At 36.2% G+C, this 14,859-nt stretch overlaps 1 protein-coding gene across 2 annotated transcripts in view; it reads left to right on the top strand.

Annotated features, from left to right (window-relative positions):
• The window catches only part of BACH1 (BTB domain and CNC homolog 1), a 31,945-nt gene extending 21,118 nt beyond the window's left edge, over positions 1-10,827 (top strand). The window contains exon 5 of one of the 2 annotated variants that reach the window (XM_026077614.1): positions 3,660-10,827. In XM_026077614.1, coding sequence (XP_025933399.1) covers positions 3,660-4,121 — 462 coding nt within the window. In that variant the 3' untranslated portion in view covers positions 4,122-10,827. The other variant, XM_026077615.1, reaches the window with a different exon arrangement.
• The last annotated feature ends 4,032 nt before the right edge of the window (positions 10,828-14,859 follow it).

The following is a 14,859-nucleotide window of genomic DNA, read 5'->3' as shown; positions in this document are numbered from 1 at the left end:
GGAAGCCCGGTAAGTCAACAGAGCAGGTCCATTCAGTGTGTTGAATGGAGATGATGTTCTAGGGGCAAGGGAAATCAGGTGGTCACGTTAATACAAGTAATATTACTCTGAAGAGGAATTGCATTTCCGACAGTTCTAAACTTTTTGAGTGTTTGTTTTTCTCATCTTAATGTTATTTTTGCTTGTTATGTAACTCTGTCAATATTGTGCAACAGTTGAATTGTTTTTTTTTTTTTTAAGATATGATTCATCAGCAAGATTAGACGTGAAGTTGACTGAATAGAACAAGTGATTGATAGTCATAGTGTAATGTCCTCTCTTCTTTGGACCAGCACTAGAAGGGAATGAGTGTCTGCTGTTTTTCAGATATCGCAGTGCAAGTTCTAGAAAATGAGAGTTGAGCATTGTGAGGTCAGGTCTGAGCTCTGAATTGTGCTGTAGGCACAAACGTGTTCCAATCATTTATTTTCTCCAACCATACAGGTAAGGTTTCTTCAGCATTTAGACCTCCTTTGGAGCTATTAAGCATGTATAATAGCAGTTGACATTTAGGACTATCAAACTTGTGTAAGTTGTGAGCAAACACAGAGACTCTGAGCTCTGTCTAGGCATAATTTCCAGTTTAGGGGACAAAAGGGGACATCTTTGAAAGGCTGTGGTACATCCAGATTGCTTCAGGTATGACTCCTTCTGCCTTGTTCCTGCTTCCCTGGGTCAGTGATGTGTCTTAAAACTGTTAGATTCTTTGATCTTTTCAAGATATTCTCTGTAGCATGGCTTTGAAAGAGTATGTAACATTGTAGCTATGGTTTGAAAACCCTTGGCAAGTGAAGAATACCTAGTGTACTATATAGCCTGTTAGGAAATATTATTTGGTTAGATCCCTCATCCTTGTTTCCAGTTTGTACAGTATGTTTTCTTGTATTAATTTCTATTACTGGTTGCTTACCAGGCTTTTGTTTTCTCAGATATCAAAAAACATAGTATTTATGGTGTGTTTCTTGGAAGAGTCCTGCACCTGGGATGAACTAACCCCATGCATTAGTACAGGTTGGAGACTGATTGGCAGGGGAACTGCTCTTTGAYAAGGACCTTGAGGGTCTGGGCAGACAGCAAGCTGAACATGAGCCAGCAGTGTGCCCTGGCAGAAAAAAGGTCATCAGGGTTCTGGACTCTAACAGAAGCAAAGCCAGTGGTTTGAGGGCAGCGATTATTCCCCTTATACTTGGCACTCATTAGACCACATCTAGAATACTGTGTCCAGTTTTGGGACCCCTGGTACAAGAAATGCATTGATTAAACTGGAGCAAGGTTGAGGGAGGGCCGCCAGGACAGTCAGGACTGGAGCACTTGTCCTGTGAGGAGAGGCAGAGGGACCAAGGGCTTGTTCAGCCTGGAGAAGAGACCACTGTGGCAGGGCCTAACAGCTGCCTGCCTATGTCTATGGAATGGCCATCAAGATCATGGAGCCAGGCTCTTCACAGCGAGAGAAGAAGAGATGATGTTATAAACTGAAATAGGAGGTTTTGACTGGATATAAGGAAAAACTTCTTTCCATGAGGACAGACAGACAGTGGAGCAGGTTACCCAGAGGGGTTGTGCAGGCTCCATTCTTGGTTTTCAAGACCCGACTGGACAAAGTCCTGAGCAACRTGGTCTGATTGCAGAGCTGACTGCTTTGGGCAGGAGGTTGGTTTGCAGACTTCCTGAGGTACCTTCCCACCTCAGTGAACCAGTGAATTTGTAAATCTTATGTTAAGCTCTATGTATACTTGAAAAAAATGGTATTCCATATTGAATCAGTTGATGATTGTATACTATTATGACCTCAGAACTAATTGACAGTACTCGGCAATATTAATATAATATTGCTAAAATAAAATAACTTCGTTAACGCATTTCAATATTATTATTTTATCTGTTAACTACTTCAGACAGGAAAAAGAATTATACTGCAGAACTATTTCTGAATGTAGAAGTTTCAGTGTTAAGCAATAATCTGTGTCATTTCATAAGTTCATAATACACAGCTGGTTGCCCTTGTGTATCCAAAATGTACATAAAGTGATTTCAGATTAGGAGATCTGGCAACAGCTGCTCCCAAAATGCTGACTAGTGGAAGTTTGTTAGTAAATCAGTCTTTCTAATCATTTTAGGCAAAAAGGATGGGCAACTGCTTYTCTTGCAAAATGCCACGTAAAGCTAGTCAGTTCTCTCAAAAAGAAATTGTAAAGGCTGCAGTATGAGGTTCCTCCTGCAAGAGGGAATGAGAGAAGAACTAAAAATAATTAAACATTTTAAAAAAGAATTGATATAACAATAATGATATGTTAAGATAACACATAATCTTAGTGATTAAGATTTATTTCTCAAACTGCTTAAAGCTTCATCTGAAAACTGAAATTTGTGTCTGAAACTGCCTCAATCCAATTTTTTTATTAATTATAGAATTGTGTGTGACTTTCTTTTAATGGCTTAATTGTGGTCTTACTTGTTTGCTGCTTCCTGCCCTTCTTTGCCCTTTCCTCATTTTTCTTTTTTTCCAGATGTCACTTCCATCATTAGGCCAGCCCCTCAGTTTTTCATGTCCTTTCATCTTCAGCCAGCTGTATTAGGAGTCTCCAAAAATTTCATGACTTTGTACAAAGATGAAGTAAAAAATTTAAAAGCTAATTTTTAATGAATGGTACTCTTTTCCATTTGATATTCATTAATGATTTGCCACGCCTTTCACTGCCCTGTGTTTGGGATACCCTTCTGCATTGTGCAGCTAGACTAAACTGTTTAAAGCAAGGATGATCTTACTTGATGTCTAAATGGTATCTACAACTCATAAGCATGTTTGCTGTGCAACTAAAACTCAGAACATTCAGCCTTTATTCTCTTGTTCTAACAGTGGGTTATCTACCTGGTGATACCTCTGTTCTTGTCTCTTCAGTTCGCTAATTTGTCACTCCTCTGTCGCTCTGTCCTAAATTCTCTAACTTCCAGTGTTCTAGTCAGTGTTTTGAAGCAAATGGAATTAGTGCATTTCCAGAGAAGATAATTTGTTTACAATTTTAACAAATTTTATTTCTTTAAATTTCTTATGTTCTATGTTTTACTTTAGGAATAATTCTTGCTCCATTCTTTGTTCTACAACAGACTTGGTGCTTCTTGAGAATTGAGTTTATTTTCATCTAATAGAATGGTATCAATAGTGAAAATGTGAGATCTGATCTTCAGTATTTAATTTTTTAAATGTAAATCTCTATGTAGACTGCTCTGCTTACCAATTTTGTTGTTTCAATGGTAACATTTTCAAATGTGTTATCCTGTAGAATTGGTGTTTTGGGAATATTTAGAGTAATAGTATTTTTAGTAAGTAGAGCTAGGTTTCAGTTATTTAATAACTGGAAACTATTCTTTAGGCAGTCAACATCAGTTTTGGAAGAGTTATGTGTCTGAAAAATCACTTTAAATTGAGCTGATGGCACTTTCAAGAGAGTAGAATTGTCTTTTTTTGATAGGCATATCATCGTGTTGCTGTTTACTTTTATTGCTGAAATACTTGGGTTTCAAGACTGTTAGCCACAGTCTTGTTTCAGTTTTAATAGGAACACAGAAACCTGGATTTGTGTAGTAAAATGTAGACTAAAAAGCTGTTTTTCTTTCTGCAGCAAAATGAGAAGGAGAACTTGCTGAGGGAGAGAAACCACATTTTGTCAACTCTGGGTGAGACAAAACAAAATCTGACTGGACTTTGCCAGCAGGTGTGTAAGGAAGCAGCCTTGAGTCATGAGCAAATACAAATACTTGCAAAATATTCTTCCTCAGATTGTCCACTTTCATTTTTATTCCCCGAGAGAGAACGAACAGCTCCATCTGATAGTGAACTTGTGATACCATCATGTATGGAATTAGCAGATGGTCTTTCAGGTGTTACGTCTACAAATGAGCAGAGTTCTTGTTACCAGTGTGTGAAAAGTGTGTGTGATGCAACTTATAGTCAAGTACAAGAACTGCATCCAGTTTCTGTAACARCATTGGAGAAAACCTCACTTGTGGAACAATGTGGACAGAGTGGTGGTATCACAGACTTCTGTCAGCAAATGACTGACAAATGCACTACAGATGAGTAAATCTGTTCTCTTTCTATTGTCAGGCTCTCAACATTGCAACTTGGAGTGAGGATTGAGCATTATTGTAAAGTAACTTACTAAGTGATAGAAAAGATGAAACTTTATCTTTTGAAACTACATTAACAAGTACATGGTCATTATGTTACTTGGCAAGCTTTTGGGTTTGCTCTGTGTAGTTCTAGAAGATAATTTGTATGTGTCAGTCCTGGAGTTTTTCTGTGTGGGGATGCCAAGGACAGTTCAGGTAAGTTGACTGAAAGAATAAACTGTGTGCACAGATGTTCTTGTGAGGAAGCTTTCATTCAGGTACAGAGTAGACTTCACTCTGACTTATGCCACAATACCTAATGCAACCCTGCATCTCAAGGAAAAATCCTCTTAATAGATGTTTATGCACACTAACTTCTATATGTGGAGTTCTTACCTCTTCAGATTCCCCTCCCCACAGTAGACAAACCCTAAGAAGTGTATACAGCTCTGAAAATGTTTTTGCTGTCAGTGGGTTAGGATAACACAACATTATGAGGAGRCTCTGGCAAATGGGCTCTGGAACACTTCATTACTTTGCTGCTGTTCCCACCCCTGTAACAACTCCAATTTTACAGAATATATGCAATTTGCCTTAGCTCTCCAGTTCATAGTTAAGCTGTTTGGAATGGCTGAGGTGCAGAAGCCTACTCCCTTTGATTTTTGTGGAGGAGTGACAACAGACTGGGAAAGGCAAAAGTTTGAAACCAATGCAACTCTTTGCTCAGTGTGCATTGGATCCTCTGGCATCTAAATCCCAATGTGCTTGTTAAAATGCTGCTCATTGCTGTATAGTGACTTACAATCCTAGCACCTTCTAGCTCACTATTGTATGTGATGAGTTGGAGTCAAAGTATTGTGAAAGGCTAAGGGCAGATTTTTTTTCAAGGTATTTCAGGCACCAAATTCTTATTGACTTTAGTGCTTGGCTGTGTTTAAAGTAACCTACAAATGTATTTGTTCTCTGATCACTGGGACCAGTAAAGATATATTTCAGAATTTTAGTCTTCAGGATGCTTTTATGGATAAACTTGTAGTATATTTCAGATGGCTTGTGCTATAAGTATAAACATATTAAAAAAGTATAATAAGAATATGGGCTGGAGGGATTTCCTGCATTTACTTTGTGAGGAAGAAATTCAGCCACTAAAATAAGAGCAATGGAAAATAATCCCCGTTTGTAGATTTTACATTATAGTAGATGCATATTGTATACTGATGATGTTTTGTTATTTAGATGTTATTCTCTCATCAGAATTAAGTATTGAACCTCACAACAGAAAACTTTTTTGGTTTTGCTGGTTTACAAAACATGAAGAATTTTGTACAAGCCAGTGGAATTCTTCATCTCCTACCTCAGAATGTACATTAGCTTTTTGTGTCTTTGTGTGCATGTACAGTAGGCAGCAACTAGAGCAAAGGACTATTGTAAATACTGTTTTGCAGTTTTATCTTGCAATGAGATAAAAATTGCTAAAGAAACTTTTTGGTGAAGGTTTTTTTCTCTTTCTTCCTCTTTATAGATAACATAGCATTAATAAATATATTAAGAACATTAGGCCACTTATAAAAAGTAAATAAATAGATTGACAGATTTCGACAGTGCTTCTCATAACCAGCATGTAATACAAGTGACTACACTACCTCACCCATGGGATTGAAAGTTAATTCAAATCTCCAGTGATATCCTTGTATTTTCATCATATATTACTTTTTTAAGGGGAAAATTTATATTAATGGAGCATAGCTTGTATAAATCAGTGCTTACAGTAATTGAAGTTTAGAAGTAAATGCTGTATTACAAACTTCATGAGAGTTCTGTGGCTTTGGATGTATTTTCAGATAATTGAAGTGAAGTTCTTTTAAATAACTAGCATTTATCTATGTTGATCCTTTATAAGGTGTTACTCATGAACCTCTTTGTGTGTGTTCTCCAGCATCTGTGTATCCCCAGTTAACTTAATCCTTTTTCTCTCTCATACTGCCATGCTGGGCAGTATTTTGCTTCTAAGTCTGTTATATTATTTAAAAACAAACAAACAAAACCCAACATCATCTCCCCAACCCCCCTTCTATCCGTCCATATCTCTCTTAAAGTTGGTGATATTCTGAAATGACATGGATAATGACAGTAAATCATTGTCTGATCATACACATACTCTAAATGGAATTCCTTGGGTTAAATGCCCTTTGTTATAAAGGGGTGGAGCATATATTTAGAGAATAACTGGCTGGGGTCTTAAACATACCCAGTGGCTTTAAACCACTGACTTGCTTGGGTATGGATGATGGAAGACAGGTCAGTGATTACCAACTTTAGAAGCTAGAGTATCTACCAAAGAGCTGTGCTCCATTGCTGCAGTGTGATAATCATCCAGCGTCTGAATTCCATCCGGCAAACCTCGCAGGGCTTCCAGTGCAGAATTAATGGCTGTAATTTTGTGTTGGGGGTATGAGAATTTCGTATTGTGTATTTAAACCTATGATGAACTTGATGAAGTTTGATGGTCAGTGTTTGCCTAACCAGCTGCATCTAATTATTTTTAAAAATATTTATTTAATACAGTAGACCTACAAGTTGCATGTTGACTTCTGTAGGTGCAAACTTGCAAAAGTTAAGAATGAATGACAATTTTATGATACAGAATTCTCAGGTAAATGTTTTTTGGGGGGGGGGTCGGTAAAGAAATACTCGATTTTGAAATTGTAAAATACTTTGTTAAAGCATGTTTTAAAATACTTTGGACAGAATATCTTAAAGCCATAAGAGTATGATGGCATACAGATTGTAAAATAAACAGATAATTACAACAGTTCATTTTGTATCTTTCATAATCCAATATTTTTTAATTCTACAATAAAAACCACTATCCTTTCTGTAAAGGCTTTTCTTTTTTTGTACAAGTCTTTTTGCAGTGAAAATGTTTACTGGTGCATTACTCACTTATGTAGTACTGCTAAAACAGATTTCTGAAAATAATAGCAAAATTCCTTATAGCTTAAATTCCAGAATAATACACACATTAGCAAATATTACTGAATTGGAATAAAGGTCCCTAGGTTTATTTAATATTTGATGTGTTCTGGTCTGAGTGAGTTTTCTTTTCTGGCAAACTTTGAGCTTTTGATTTTGAGGGAGAGAAGAGGTGAATGGCTGATCAGTGGGATATTGTTGTGTTTTTTGGTTCCAGAAAAATTTTGAAATGATTATTACATGCACAGTATAGATCAGTGCACTAGGCTAAGCTTTATCATGGGGGAAGTTCTAATGATAGCTATGCTTATTAAACTTCTCAAGAAGTATTTCTGTAATTACAAGCTTGTTGGGTCCTGCTAATTGTTCAGAAAGATTGCAGAAGAATTAGCCTTTGAGAAACTACATTTAAGCTAATTTCCCTTTGACTGTAATACTGGCCTTTTGGTACAGTGATTTACCTTGTTTAGGGGCTTTTCGCTACAGGTCTTACTTCACTTAAAACCTTGTAACCTGTGCATTTGACTCCTAAATCTGAAGTTACTTCATTCTACAGCAGACCCTTCATTAAAAGTGAAAAAATCTTTTTAGGGGAAAAAAGTTGGAAAGCAACTTGCTGCCTGTAATTGGTAGGGCAGTAGAAGCTATATTTCCCTTTCTCAAGGACAGTTTTGTCCTTGGAACTCTTAGTCACTTGCATTTAGTTTGTAGATGTTTTGTATACTTCTCAGTATCTCCTAGGTCTGGACTTGAAGAATCAAGCTGTTGGCTTTCACAAGAACATTGCTGTGGTTCCTCTTTGGGGAAAATTAAAATCTTGATGCAGGATTCTGTGATGTGTGTTTAAAGCTCCTCTTGAATATTCAGCAAAAGCTGCAACAATAGTGAAAAAAGTATGTATGGCAGGGATCAGGACTGTACAACTAGTTCTGTTTCTGGATTTTTTTTTTTTAAGGAAGCTAGAGTGCCAGTTGCCAGCATTTTTTCATTATGTGGGCACTTGGTTTTTATCTAAAAATGACAGAGCTGAGTGAAGACAGAAAATTGTTCAAAGTGAAGTAGCAAAGCTTCTTCTAAAGCTGAAAAAGGCAAAAATGCACCTACTTTAACTGAAACTGCTTTTAGAACAAACTTCTTTAAATTGCTACTGTTCTGACAAAAGTTTCAATGTAAACAAAACAGTTGACTTGTACAAGTCAAAGTCAATTTTTGTCCCTTTCTGGCATTGAAATATAAACTGGACCTTTATGCCTGTTAGATATTCCATTGATTGCATATTGATTTCTTTTTTGTTTGGTTTTGTTCTTCAAAAGAATTAGCCCTGAAAGTACACAGTTGGGATTCACAAGCATGTATAAAGGTGGATTTAAATTTTTTTTCAGTCCATTAAGATTTATTGTCAAATGAATTTTTGTGCGCAGGACTAAAAGAAGAAAGGAGAGGAAAATGAGCCTTTTTAGCAGGTATTTGAGTAAGAGAGACTTAGTGACTGACTGTTACAAAAGCCTCTGTAAGCACCTGTTATGTTTACCAGGTCTTTCAAGTAATTTATATACACATCACTAAAAAATAAGTGTGTATCCTGTTGACTTGCAGATATTTATCTGTCAACATGCAGACAAGCTAATTCTGCTGGAAAAGCAACTTTTTTTTTTTTTCTCCACCTTCAGATATCTGGAGTGGGGTAGGGAAAGCAGTGTTCACCTTGGAGACTGAAGCTTTAGAAATGAACAGGATGTTTAAACAAGCACTTATGTGGAAAAGGTGTTGTGTGAAGGTCCAGATGATGGCATTTATAGCTAGAAAATTTTTGCTTATTTTTATGTTGGACCAGGAAAGAGTGGAGGTGGAACCAGTCAGGAACAAATGTGAAAACACTTTTTTTAATTATTATTATTATTTTGTAAATAGTTTAGAGAAGAAATGTTATAGAAAAGTCAGTTTGACTTTTCTGTCCCTTCTCCACAGTCTGGAGGAAAAATTGAAGAAATAAAAACATGCTTATGGGAACACTCATCCAGAATGCAGTAGTATCTAAGGATACTAATAGGATCTACAGATACTATTTAAGAGCACAGATATGTGTAATAAAGAAGTAGCTTGCGTATATTGTAGTAATAGCAGGATATCATGCCAGATATTCTAGGCACAGTACAGGTAGTGCCTTTCCAAAAGAGATTTTGATCAAGGAATTTGAGATAACACAATAACGGGTTTTGCAGAATTCAAGACAAAACTAAAATGAGATTATAGTTCAGGACAGTGTTTCAGCTTGTTACCTACAAAACAGTAGATAGTCATTCTAGGCTACAAGGAAGGATAGCATGACTGTGGGGAAAATGGCTTTAGAGTATGACTAAATGTAAATCTGGTTTTGTGGCAGATTATATTGTCTAAATACTAAATTTACTTTTTCCAAAAAAGCCTGCCAATGTTGCTTCACATATAAAGGTGTTTTTAATGCAAGCAACTGTACTGAGTAGTCAATAATATGTAAAAAATATATATTTTGCTAGGAAAATATAAATATGTATATATAAAAAATATTTTTCCTAAACCCATCAGAAATGCTATTATCTCTGTTTTGAAAAGGTACATCATCCACAGTTTTAATTGCTTCTAGAGTCACCTGAACAGTGTCTGTATTAATGCCTTTATTAAGCATTGCTCTTGTTTCTTTTCTTCAGGTGTTTTCTCCTGTAAAGCATTGTTTCAGTTGAGTCTCCAAAAAACAGTAGGATTTGGGGTCTGCTTTTGAGAGGAAACTGAGGAGTGGGGCATCTCCATACTGTACTTTATTCTGGCAATGTCAAGCAGAGAAAACTACATTGCATGACTGATATTCACTGGGAAGTCTTGAGTTTGTATTTGTAAAGTTCACTAGAAGCTGAATATTGCAGATAATCTTGAACTATAGTTATCAGATAAATATATTCTTTGTATGCATGCAGTGGTTTCCTCCCCCTTTCAGTTTGTGAGAAGCTTTCTCTCAGCACTACAGATACTGAAGAGCTTCCATGTCTGTCTGTCTGTCTGTCTGTCTATATATGGATGTATAAAAGAGTGTAGATATAAATGAAAGTTATCAGCAAGGACTTGGAGATTCTGGCAGTAATTTAAGAGTTCTTGTAACTAGCACATTTTTGTTAACAAAAATCTGACTAATCAGTGATTTGATAACATTCCAAAATTAGAAGGTCAAAATGAACGTATTTGTAACGCCTGTAGCAGACATCAGAATAGTGTCACCTGCTTTTGGAACTTTAGTCAGAATCAAATTAAACAAGGGGCCTTTCTGTGTTCTCTTTGCCTTTTAATGAACAATTAAAGTAAATAAAACCAGAAGGTGTCAGGTTCCAGAAGAAAAAATTCTATAGCTTAAAGGATTTCTATGTCAAAAAAGGTTTTTCCATTATTTTCTTAACAGGAAGCAGGGTTTCTACTTTGTTTTTATCAAATTTATCCCACTTTCACTTCTCTAAAACTGAAAACTTTCTCCAAAAACATACAATTTTACTATAAGCCACCTTGAGAATAGAAAAAATCTTGGTTCACGTTTGGGATGTGAAGATTTTATTTCTGTAACTTTTTCCTGCATGTTGCTCATACCTGCCTTGGAAGTGAGCACTAAAGAGCTTTTTATATGTATAATTAAGACTCATAGATCTCTGCTTCATACAGTTAAATAAAAGTTGATTTCTGAGAGTGCTGATGTCCTGTTGGTTGTTCTTATAGTTGTCCACACTGTGAAAATAGATACTTGGCTTTATTCAAAAAAATCTAGTGATATTTGAGGAGCGGGAAGGGCAGCAAACTAGGAGGCTCTAGTCTGAACTAGGACTTCTTAAGGAGGTCCCACTGATGTTTTAAATACGGCCCTGAATCTTTGTCACTGAGCTAGGATGTGGACATACAAATTTGAGACTGTGCATTTCTGTTGCTCACTTGCTCTCTAGGAAAGTCTGGATCACTTTCATTCTACAAATGCTATGGCATTACAATTTGAACTGCACAATATTTTCTTCTTTAAACTATAGATGGCAGCATAATACTGCATACTGCCTGCATTACTAGATGCATCAAAGTGAGAACAAATCAATCAAGTTACCGATTGTCTGTTGGTTTTTAAAAAAAAAAATAGTGGAAAAGTGAGTTTTCTTCAGGGAGATCACTTAGAATGTGAATTTCAATATGTTGCAAATTATATTTAATACTTAGCTTTTTCATTTCAACAGATTACTGATTCAAATGTAGCATACAGTTTACTCGTGTTGTTACATTGTAGTCAGATATGAATTCCAAAATGCATATATTCTGCCTGTAACTTTTCACTCTTGAAGTGTATAGTATCTTATGGACTTGAGGATAGAAATGAGAAGAATAGTAAAAACAACTAACAAAATATTTCAAGGTTTTTGGCTTTGTAAATGTCCTTAAGTGGAAGAGTACATTAAAGTTTGCCTTAGGCCCTGGCAAGCATTTTAGCACCTTTTTAATGTTAAATAAGCCATTAGTTCAGTGAGTTCATCTTCTAAAAGAGAAGAGTTCTTCAAATTCTGTGCCAGCATTGGGCCTTTTAAATGTAAACAGGGACAGAAACTATTTTCTGAATAGTGTAATTTGCTGTATGAGACTGGATCTAAGATTGTAGCTGAGAAATTGTGATCTTGCCAGTTTGAACATACTACACAGTGATGCACTGGGAGATAACTTCCACTAGCAAAGCTGAGAAGGAAGATTCTGTTCTGTCTTCCCCCTTCTTGGTGGACTATCTTCTTCCTGGATGCTGCTCTGAAAAAAAAACAAACAAACTGTTTTTGAACAAGCTAAATCATGCCAGATAATAACATGTATTTGGTATTTTAAAAAATTATAATAATACAAGGCAAGCTTTGGAAGAAGAGATTTGCTTCTGCACGTTTTACATAACATCAGCTGCAGTTTTTGGTTGATGCTATGTAACATGTCCACAAAAAAGGGAAAGAGAAAGAATTAGTTGAGATAAAATACATGCATGTGTTTAATTCTTTTGCTGGGAAACTATGGTAGTATCATTTACATTGATTTCAGTACTTCAGTCATAGGCTAAATCTTTGTGTAGTACTTAAATATTATGTACATATGCAATTAGAATCAGTAGCACATAGATATTAACAGTAACTTCTTCCATGTCCTTCCCCCCTCCATGAGCTTAAAAAAAAAAAAGCCAACATTATAATACTTGTTAGATCATGTGTACTTGGCAAAACTTTGTGTCATAATATTACCAAAAGTACAGTTACCTTGGTATATAACTTCTATAAACACAGTTATAGAAGTGCTTTGGAATCTTGAATGGCTTAAAAATAGCTAGTTAAACTGGAAAGCAATATTTTGTTTGAAAAATACCTGGAAATGTCTTTGTTCTCAATGTATTTAAATGCAAATATTAAAAGCCAGAATGTAAAAATGTTATAAAAAGATCCCTACTTCAAAGCTGCAAGATTCCTCTCTAGAGAGAGTTAGGAGAAACTTCTAGGTATTTCAAATGTGTTCTCCTAGGAACAGAAAATGATCTGTATATATTACCCCTCTCAAAAATAGTTTAAAAAAAATTATTTATTTGATCTGTCAAAAGTTATTTCTGCCCCATCTTAAAGGGTTATGTTTCATCCCAGAGAGGGTATTTAACACTGGACTATAAAACTCTGAAAATACAGGCTTACACTGAAACACTGAAACTAAGCAATAAAATAAGACAGCACATTAATCCTTTTTTCCTGTTACATAGATCTGAAGATCTAGTATCTGATCCTAGAAATATTCTTTGTTGATTGGATTCAGTTATGGAGCTCCCAACAGAAAGAAATAAACTAGGGGGAGGAAAACTCAATATTACACCTGGGGCACTTGTTGTGCCTCTGTACAAGTGTTCAGGATTTCTTTTTGAATGCAATTGTTCCAATACTTTTGGAGATAATTTTGTGGCTGAAAGTTTGCTTGCAGGCTGAAAAACGTAGAAAGTCAATCAATTAAAAAAAAAAAAAAAAAAAACTTGGCCCAAACTCAGTTGCTGTGGATTGCTGGGTGTTTCTGTTTGTTTCCTGAAGGAACTGTGACTTGAGGCTGAGGCTCAGAGATGCAACAGCTGCTGTTTGGGACTGCAATTTTTGTGGGTACATATTACAGGTTTTTGATAGATGAATTCTTCCAGCTTTTCCAGTGAAAACACCTTGTAGAGAAGGATGATCTCTCATACCCTTGCAGAGAATGTCAAACTGTAGAACTTGGCTTTTCATAGTCATCTTTTACAGGTTTCAAGCCTACAGGTTGAGAACAGACATTTTAGAAAGTGCCGACTGCATTGCAGCAATACATGCTAAGTTTATATCCTAAAAAGACGCTTCTTGTACTTTGTTCTCCCATTATAAAGCAAGTTGCAGCAGCTGGAGACCTAGTCACTCCAGCTGAGGAATTTATGAATGCTTGCAAAAATATTTTAAAAGTCAAATTATTCTTAAGCAATGGTGTTTTTTAACTTCTTAGATCCCAAGTCGGAGTGAGCAATACTGATGGGTAAGTTTGACTCTCGGTACTACAACAAGTTTTATGTTCAGAATCACTGATGGGATACGAACAGAACATAGACCTTGCTTCAATGTTGTTAGCTAGACAGGAAGAAAAAGCCCTTTGCACAAGTTTCCTCTTTTTATATCCTCTTTGCCTTTCCTCCCAATTTGTAGCTAGTCATATGATTAAAAAATCATAATTCTGTGTGTGCTGCAGCACTGTTCTATCTCATCATCACAAATCTAGTCCATGCATTAGCTGGATCCAAGACGATACTTTCCTCGTTCACTAAAATATGAACTGTGATTTGTTTTTTCTTAAACTGGGTAACTGGAGTGAATTGGGACAGTATTATGCAAGACTTGGTCTTGTGTTCTTCCTGATTTTCTTCTGCTATTTTTTTTTAAAATGATGGCTTAGGCATTTTAGTTTTTTACTACTGTAACCTCTCTAAGCTGTAAATTAGACTATTTTTACAAAATAGCCAGGGATCTAAATGTATAAACTACTGTGGCAGGGGAAATTACACATACAGCTTAAGAGCTACCGTTTGTTTCCAAATGCATCCCCAGGCTTCCTCTCCTTTGCAATGGTGACAAGTTTTCTGCATAATTTGAAGCTGTGGAAGCCAGCAGTAGTTGCTGTGACCAAAATTCTTGCGCTGCTTTGCAATCTCTGCCTGCCTAGGCCAGGTCTGTTCTGCAATGGTGTGAAGTTGTTGTCACCCCTCATCTGTCCTCTGAAGTGTATGATGTATGGKTTTTTTATTTATTATTTTATTTTCCCCCTTTTCCCCCTCCCCTAGGGAGATGCTAGCATGAAAATTAAGGTCAGGAAGCTTGTTTAGCTCTGCTCTGAGGCTTGAACTGTCTCTGTGGCTAAGTAGTATAGCTCTGCAACTGTTGCGGATCTGACACAGGAGGGCACAAAAATATAGGCTATAACAAGCCTTTATAACAATAATTATACACTGCAAGATAAGTATTAAGATAAACTGGAAGTATTTTACCAACTGGCAAGTATGTCCATGGTTGAGATGTGCTGAATGAACTGAGGCTAGCTTAAAGCGCTCAGTGTATTATGTCTTTTGGAATTCTTTGTTTTTCCAGGGGTAAAGAAATTCAGGAATGGTGCTCACTGTGGGAACAGTAATTGCAACAAATAGTTTGACTGCTGCACAGAAATATT

Source organism: Apteryx rowi, unplaced genomic scaffold (assembly GCF_003343035.1).
Source record: "Apteryx rowi isolate R43461 unplaced genomic scaffold, aptRow1 scaffold_46, whole genome shotgun sequence".
Taxonomy (NCBI): Eukaryota; Metazoa; Chordata; class Aves; order Apterygiformes; family Apterygidae; genus Apteryx; species Apteryx rowi.
This window is presented reverse-complemented; position numbering and strand designations above follow the sequence as displayed.